The sequence below is a fragment of the Triticum aestivum genome, chromosome 4B, assembly GCF_018294505.1.
Source record: "Triticum aestivum cultivar Chinese Spring chromosome 4B, IWGSC CS RefSeq v2.1, whole genome shotgun sequence".
In the NCBI taxonomy this organism is placed as follows: Eukaryota; Viridiplantae; Streptophyta; class Magnoliopsida; order Poales; family Poaceae; genus Triticum; species Triticum aestivum.
The window spans coordinates 177,301,782-177,309,974 of NC_057804.1; the positions used below are offsets into that span (position 1 = coordinate 177,301,782).

The 8,193-nt window shown below is 50.9% G+C and overlaps 1 protein-coding gene across 1 annotated transcript; it reads left to right on the plus strand.

The window, feature by feature from the left end:
- The first annotated feature begins 3,733 nt into the window (after positions 1–3,733).
- On the plus strand, positions 3,734–6,322 carry LOC123091680 (heavy metal-associated isoprenylated plant protein 33). Its single transcript, XM_044513269.1, has 3 exons — positions 3,734–4,074; positions 4,243–4,318; positions 4,410–6,322. Exons 1-3 carry the CDS (start codon positions 4,045–4,047, stop codon positions 6,017–6,019), a joined length of 1,716 nt encoding a protein of 571 aa, XP_044369204.1. The 5' UTR covers positions 3,734–4,044; the 3' UTR covers positions 6,020–6,322.
- The last annotated feature ends 1,871 nt before the right edge of the window (positions 6,323–8,193 follow it).

An 8,193-nucleotide genomic window follows, 5' to 3' on the forward strand; every position in this document is an offset into this window, starting at 1 on the left:
ACGTCGGTAGAACCAGTCTCGCGTAAGCGTACGCGTAATGTCGGTCTGAGCCGCTTCATCCAACAATACCGCCGAATCAAAGTATGACATGCTGGTAAGCAGTATGACTATTATCACCCACAACTCTTTGTGTTCTACTCGTACATATAACATATACGCATAGACCTGGCTCGGATGGCACTGTTGGGGAACGTAGTAATTTAAAAAAAATCCTACGATCACGCAAGATTTATCTCTAGCTGATGCATAGCAACGAGAGGGGAGAGTGTTGTCTACGTACCCTCGTAGACTGAAAGCGGAAGCGTTATGACAACGCGGTTGATGTAGTCGTACGTCTTCACGATCCGACCGATCCTAGCACCAAAGGTACGACACGTCCGTGATCTGCACACGTTTAGCTCGGTGACGTCCCACGAACTCTAGATCCAGCTAAGGTCGAGGGAGAGTTTCGTCAGCACGACGACATGGTGACAGTGATGATGAAGTTACCGGCGCAAGGCTTCGCCTAAGCACTACGATGATATGACCGAGGTGGAAATCTGTGGAGGGGGGCACCGCACACGGCTAAACAATCAACTTGTGTGTACTAGGGTGCCGCCCTGCCCCCGTATATAACGGAGCAAGGGGGAGGCCTGCCGACCCTCCTAGGGTGCGCCCCCAATAGGGTAATCCTACTAGGACTCCAAGTCCTAGTAGGTTTTCGCCTAAAGGGAGAGAGGGGGAAGGAATGAGAGGGAGAGGGGGAAGGAAAGGGGGGCGCCGCCCCCGCCCCTTCCTTGTCCTATTCGAACTCAAGGGGAGGGGGCGTGCGGCCTGCCCTGGCCTGCCCCTCTCTCTCTCCACTAGGGCCCATCAAGGCCCATTAGTTCCCTCGGGGGTTCCGGTAACCCTCCGGCACTTCGGTTTTATCCGAAATTTCTTCGGAACACTTCCGGTGTTTGAATATAGTCGTCCAATATATCAATCTTTATGTCTCGGCCATTTCAAGACTCCTTATCATGTTCGTGATCACATCCGGGACTCCGAACAATCTTCGGTACATCATATCACATAAACTCATAATAACAATCGTCATCGAACGTTAAGCGTGCGGACCCTACGGGTTCGAGAACTATGTAGACATGACCGAGACACGTCTCCGGTCAATAACCAATAGTGGAACCTGGATGCTCATATTGGTTCCTACATATTTTTCGGAGATCTTTATCGGTTAAACCACATAACATACTTTGTTCCCTTTGTCATCGGTATGTTACTTGCCCGAGATTCGATCGTCGGTATCTCAATACCTAGTTCAATCTCGTTGCCGGCAAGTCTCTTTACTCGTTCTGTAATACTTCATCACGTAACTAACTCATTAGTCACAACGCTTGCAAGGCTTATAATGATAAATATTACCGAGAGGGCTCAGAGATACCTCTCCGAAACACGGAGTGACAAATCCTAATCTCGATCTATGCCAACCCAACAATCACCTTCAGAGATACCTGTAGAGCACCTTTATAATCAGCCATTTACGTTGTGACATTTGGTAGCACACAAAGTGTTCCTCCGGTATTCGGGGGTTGCATAATCTCATAGTCTGAGGAACTTGTATACGTCATGAAGAAAGCAGTAGCAACGAAACTGACATGATCATAATGCTAAGCTAACAGATGGGTCATGTCCATCACATCATTCTCCTAATGATGTGATCCCGTTCATCAAATGACAACACATGTCTATGGTTAGGAAACATAACCATCTTTGATTAACGAGCTAGTCAAGTAGAGGCATACTAAGAACTATATGTTTTGTCTATGTATTCACACATGTACTAAGTTTCCGGTTAATACAATTCTAGCATGAATAATAAACATTTATCATGATTTAAAGAAATAAATAATAACTTTATTATTGCCTCTAGGGCATATTTCCTTCATAAGGTTGTAGACAATCCCTTACTCTCACTCTGGCACCAACAACAAATGTGTAAGGTTGTAGACGGTCCCTCACTCTCACTCTGGGCAACGACAATAGAAATGTAACGGTTACATGTAGTCCCTCACTCTCACTCTGGTACCGACAACAGATATGTAAGGTTGTTGACAGTCCCTCACTCTCACTCTCGGCACCGACAACAGAAATGTAATGGCTGCATGTAGTCCCTCACTCTCACTCTGGTACCGACAACAGATATGTAAGGTTGTAGACAGTCCCTCACTCTCACTCTCGGCACCGACAACAAAAATGTAACAGCTGCATGTAGTCCCTCACACTCACTCTGGTACCGACAACAGATATGTAAGGTTGTAGACAGTCCCTCACTCTCACTCTCGGCACCGACAACAGAAATGTACTAGTTGCATGTAGTCCATCACTCTCACGTTGGCACCGACAACATATATGCAAGGTTGTAGATGGCCCCCCTCACTCTCACTCTCGACACTGACAACACAAATGTAACGGCTGCACGTAGTCCCTCACTCTCACTTTGGCACCGACAACATATATGTAAGGTTGTACACGTCCCTCACTCTCACTCTCGGCAGCGACAACAGAAACGTAATGGTTGTAGACAATCCCTCACTCTCACTCTCGCACCGACAACAGATATGTAAGGTTGTAGACGGTCCCTCACTCTCACTCTCGGCACCGACAACAGAAATGTAACGGTTGCAAGTAGTCCCTCACTCTCACTCTAGTACCGACAACAGATATGTAAGGTTGTAGACAGCCCCTCACTCTCACTCTCGACACCGACAACATTAATGTAACGGTTGCATGTAGTCCCTCACTCTCACTCTCGGCACCGACAACAGATATGTAACAGCCACATGCATCCTCTCACTCTCACTCTCGGCACTGACAAGTGACAACGGAAATGTAACAGTTGCACGTGATGTCTAACTCTCACTCTCGGCACCGATAACGGAAATGTAACGGTTGCACGCAATCTCTAACTCTCAGTCTCGGCACCGAAAACGGAAATGTAACGGTTGCACGTAATCTCTAACTCTCACTCTCGGCACCGACAACAACAAAATGTAACTGTCACATGCATTCTCTCACTTTTACTCTCAGCGCCGACAATAGAAATGTATCGGTTATGCGTCACATGTATTTTAGCACAATAACATGGCAACTCATTCGTATGAATTAACCACGTCAAAAAATTAGGGTTATAACACACGTTTCCGTCCCGTGCTACACTGCTCTTGGCAAACCATGTACCGTATGAACTTTTTAACCTCTTAACCAACGAACGAAGGACCTAACGGCGTATTCACCCGGTTGGACGGTGGGTACTCAGGGCCGTCCACAGAGGGAGCCCCTCCCTCCGGGTCTTGAATTGGCAGGAGAACAAGACAAATAAAAGCTAGCTAAAGAATTGGCAGCGGACCCGGGTAGACTGCTTTTTAGAAGAAAAAAAAAACTGAACCGACATTGGTAACCGCAGTTTTATAAAGCCCCGGGGTACCTCACATGTCCAACCTCTGTCTCTGCTCACTGACCGGTCTATGTTTAGCAACTCTGATCCATATTTAGTTGCTACTAATACTAGTAATTGATTGAGAGAGAGCAAAAGCGAAAGGCTTCCAATCCATCCCCAAAGCCCAAAGACTCAAGGAATAAATCTTGAAAAGGGTAAAGAGTAATTTCCTTCCTAGCTTTGCAGAAGATAGAGACAGAGAGTAGAGAGAGAGTGCCCTCTCTCTCCTTCCTCCGCCCCTCCCCTATTAATTTCCTTCTAGTTTTCTGCAAGCACACACTCTGATAAGAAGCCCCTCCCCTCTCCTCCCTCTCTCCAAGCACTCGCTCTTTGTGTGAGTGTGGGACGGGAAAGTTATTATATTATCTTCAGCGAGAAGGCAGTTCCTCCTTCTCTCGCTCGCCCTCTCACACACTCACACTGCGGGAGAGATGGAGCGCAATGTTTCCTGGTAGCTGCCTTCTTCCTGCTCGCCTCCCCCTGATTTGAGGCCTCCCTCCGCGTCCGTTTCCTCTGCACCAGATCTGCGCTCCTCCTCCGTGGCCTGCTGCGTTTCGGTCGGGAAGTCAGCCATGAGCAAGGAGGATGTGCTCAAGATACAGGTGAGTTCTTCCTTGCTTTGCTTCCTCTCGACTCAAGACATTCTCCCGCATGTTCCTTCTTGTTTCTGCCGCCATGAAATTTCCATGAGCTTGCTTGTTTGCTTGCTCCGGTGTCTGATCCCTGCATGCCGTTCGTGTGTGTTTGTTTGTTCGTCCCCAAATCCGCAGACCTGCGTGCTCAAGGTGAACATCCACTGCGACGGGTGCCAGAAGAAGGTGAAGAAGATCCTCAGCAAGATCGATGGTAAATAATAGTAGATGGACTTCTGTTTATCCGTGTTGTTCTTTGTTGCTCCGTGGGGATAATGTGTTGGATTCATCCGTCTTCTTTGCAGGCGTGTACCAGAGCACCATCGACCCGGAGGAGGGCAAGGTGATGGTGTCCGGGCTGGTGGATCCGGACACCATCATCAAGAAGCTCAACAAGGGCGGCAAGCCCGCTGTGCTCTGGGGCTCCAAGCCCGGCGGCGTCGCCAACCAGTTCCAGAAGCTCCACCTCGACGGTAACGGCGGCGGTGGTAAGGGCCAGCAGCCCAAGGACGCCGGCGGCAAAGGCCATCCCAAAGATGCCGGCGGCAAGGCCCACAAGGGCGGCGGCAAGGACGCCAAGATGGCGATGCCGCAGCCGACCCCGCAGCAGATTCAGCAAATGCAGCAGCAGATGCAGATGAAGGGCGCGCCGACCCCGCAGCAGCTCCAGCAGCTGCAACAGCAGATGCAGATGAAGGGTGCGCCGACGCCGCAGCAGCTCCAGCAGCTGCAGCAGCAGATGCAGATGAAGGGCGCGCCGACGCCTCAGCAGATGCAGCAGCTGCAGCAGCAGATGCAGATGAAGGGTGCGCCGACGCCGCAGCAGCTCCAGCAGCTGCAACAGCAGATGCAGATGAAGGGGCTGAAGCTGCCGCCGCAGTTCATGGGCGCCGCCGCGGCCAAGATGCCGTTCCCGGCGGGTGCGCCGGCCAAGGACCCCAAGTCCGTCAAGTTCAACCTCCCCGAGGACGGCTGGGGCGACGACGGCGGCAGCGAGTTCGACGACGAGTTCGACGAATTTGACGATGACGAAGATTTCGACGACGAGGGCTTCGAAGACGACTACTACGACGACCCCAAGATGATGATGAAGCAGATGGCCATGCCGCCGAACGCCGGCGGGGGCGACAAGAAGGGCGCCGGCAATGGTGGGAAGAAGGGCGGTGGAGGAAACGAGATCCCTGTGCAGATCAAGGGGAACGGCAACAACGGCGGCGGCAAGAAAGACGCGGGTGGCAAGCAGCAGCACCAAGGTGGCAACGGCAACGGCAACGGCAACGGCGGCGGTAAGAACGGAGGCGGTGGTGGGCAGCCGAACAACGTCAAGGGAGGAGGAGCGCCGGTCCAGGGAAAAAAGGGCGGCGGTGCTGGTGGCCCGGCCCCAGGCATGGGTGGCCCGATGGGCGGCGGCATGCCGCCGCAGCAGCAGGCCATGTTCAGGCCTAACATGATGGGCGGCGCCGGTTTCCCCGGCATGGGCGGTCCAATGGGCCACCCGCACGCGGCGAGCGGCGCGCAGGCTGGCCGCGCCATGCAGGGCATGCCGCCGGCTGGGCTTTACCAGGGCGCTGGCGGCGGCATGCCGTCCGGGGCGGAGATGCTTCAGGCTGCGGCCGCGGCCGGGAACCCCATGGCGCAGCAGCAGTACATGCAACTGATCCAGCAGCAGCAACAGCAGCAGCAGATGGCAATGCTGCAGCAACAGCAGCAGCAGCAGCAAATGATGATGGTGAACGGCGGCCATGGCGGCGGCGCGGGAGGGTACCCGCAGATGGGCTACGGGCCAGGGTACGGGCGTCCGCCGATGGGCTCGTACCCGATGCCAACCGCCTATGCGATGCCGCCGCAGCCACCAGCGGGGGAGCCTTACAACTACTTCAGCGACGAGGACCCCAACAGCTGCTCGGTGATGTGAGAGATGATGGATCGCGCCACCGCCGCTCATGGTAGAAAGGGAGACCATGATGAATCTGGCAGTGGCATGACATGGGGCAACAACAAGTCCCATCTAGATCGTTTCTTCTTGATTAATTTAGCTTCTACATTTCCGCCTTTTATTTCAAGCTAAAAAGGAAAAAGAGTTGTGAAACCTGCTTGAAGGCGATTGTAGGTACAGTAATTATCTATAGATGTCATAAGAGGTGAATGCTCCATGCTGTTACAGTTGAAGAACAATGTGATTGACTGATGGTAGATCAATGAACAGTATGCAAAATAACTGTGGTGTCAATGTTGTGTCTTTGTGTTTACATTCTGCGTTGCGTTGGTATGACTGAAAAGTGAGATGTCCAGAAGAAACGATAGTAGAAATGTAGAAAGGATATATGTGCTTGATGCCATGGAGGAATGCTTCACACTGGCCGGCAGTCAGCTACATCTTCTCAACCAAGCTTTTCTGGCCCTCCTTCCTAAGAAAGACTCCCCACTGGACTTAGACAATTTCCGCCCGATAAGCCTTGTGCACAGCTTTCCCAAGCTTCTTCTTGCAAAGGTGCTCGCCTTAGCCGATTTCCGCCCGGTAAGCGTTGTGCACAACTTCCCCAAGCTTCTTGCAAAGGTGCTCGCCTTAGCCGATTTCTGCCCGATAAGCCTTGTGCACACCTTGCCCAAGCTTCTGGCAAAGGTAATCTCCTTAGCTGCTTCTTGCAAAGGTGCTCACGAATCGACTAGCCCAACGTCTCTATGAGCTCATCTCGTCCCCAAAGAGCATTCTTGAAGGGTGCCATCTCGACACATCATCCTTCTCAACTTTATCATCACCGCTATCGGGATTTACCATCTGCTTGCTATCGCCCTTCCCCATGGATGCTCAAGGCGTCCGAAAAATATCGGCGTGGGTTCTTTTGGGCTGGCTCTGATTGCACCGAGGGAGGCCAATGTCTCATCGCCCGGGGAAACTTCTGCACCCTAGTCCAATTTGACGGCCTAGGTATTAAAAAATCAGAGCTTCAAATGTGTGTTCGCCCACAAGGTTTGGTCAAAAAATCTTAACTGGATTGACCTACATCAACATTCCCCTTCCACTAACGATTCCATCCTAGATTAGTGAACATCTCTCCAGCAGGTTGTGCCTCACAAGCTTCAAAAAAGTGTGAACTCAGTTGTTCTATGCACGCTTCGCTGCATATGGCTCGAGCGAAACCGAAGGGTGTTCAAGAACACCTCCCACCTTCCACTGGCGGTCATTGACATGGCTAGGGACCATTGTTGCGTGTGGAGCAACAACAGTATTCTTAAGCGAGTTGTAACGTAGTTTGCTAGGAAGAATCATTAGGATGCCATTCTGTCCTAGCGTTCAAGCACAATCTTGATGTAAATTGGTAAATGTAAACTGATTTTTGTCTTAATATATAGGCACACAGATCTCCTGGGTATTCTTGAAAAAAATCTAGAAAGTAAATTCCACTTTTTACTAGGAAGTTATCATAGTGGAACATTGGGGAACATGACTTGCAGGAATTGTGATTTTGTCACACAACTTTAGACTTTACACTCATAATTCTATATACTTTTTATCTAGAAAATAACATCATATTCGGCTGGATTTAGAAAGGATGATCAAGTGACATAATATATATTGGGATTTTGGGATCTAAAATTGTGTGACACTTCTTTACCTTCTTCGCACTTGTACTACTTCCTATGTTGGACTTGATTTGTGCTTTATTTATAAAGCAGAGAGAAAACTTATTTTGGGAGTACTTTAGATTTTACACACATAAGAAAATCAACTACCTAGATCTAGATTTAAGAATATGCATTGCTACTTACCAAGAGTAAAAGGCCAGGTGGATAGGGGGCGATGCTGCCGGCCGCGGCATCATCGGCGAGGCCAAGCCGGGCCTATGGGAGATGAGGATGACATGGTTGTGATCGTGGCTTCGCCAGCCTAGGCGAGGCTGATGTTTGACGGTGCGTGTGTAGAAGGGTGACTTAGAAGGATGCCCCGGGGTGGTGGTGAGAGCAAGGTGGCGGCGGTCGATGGTTGTAGGTGGGATCGACCAAGCTGGGGCGAGAAGGTGAAGGGGATCGACAGAGCGGGGGGGGGGGGGCGGGGGAGGGGCGAGGCGTTCGATAGATGAAGGAGGA

Excerpts from the sequence above, each read along its gene's own strand:
- LOC123091680 (XM_044513269.1), top strand. The coding sequence starts at position 4,045 with ATGAGCAAGGAGGATGTGCTCAAGATACAG. Across the intron at positions 4,075-4,242 it reads AGGATGTGCTCAAGATACAG|ACCTGCGTGCTCAAGGTGAA; the intron begins GTGAGTTCTTCC and ends CCAAATCCGCAG. Across the intron at positions 4,319-4,409 it reads GATCCTCAGCAAGATCGATG|GCGTGTACCAGAGCACCATC; the intron begins GTAAATAATAGT and ends TCTTCTTTGCAG.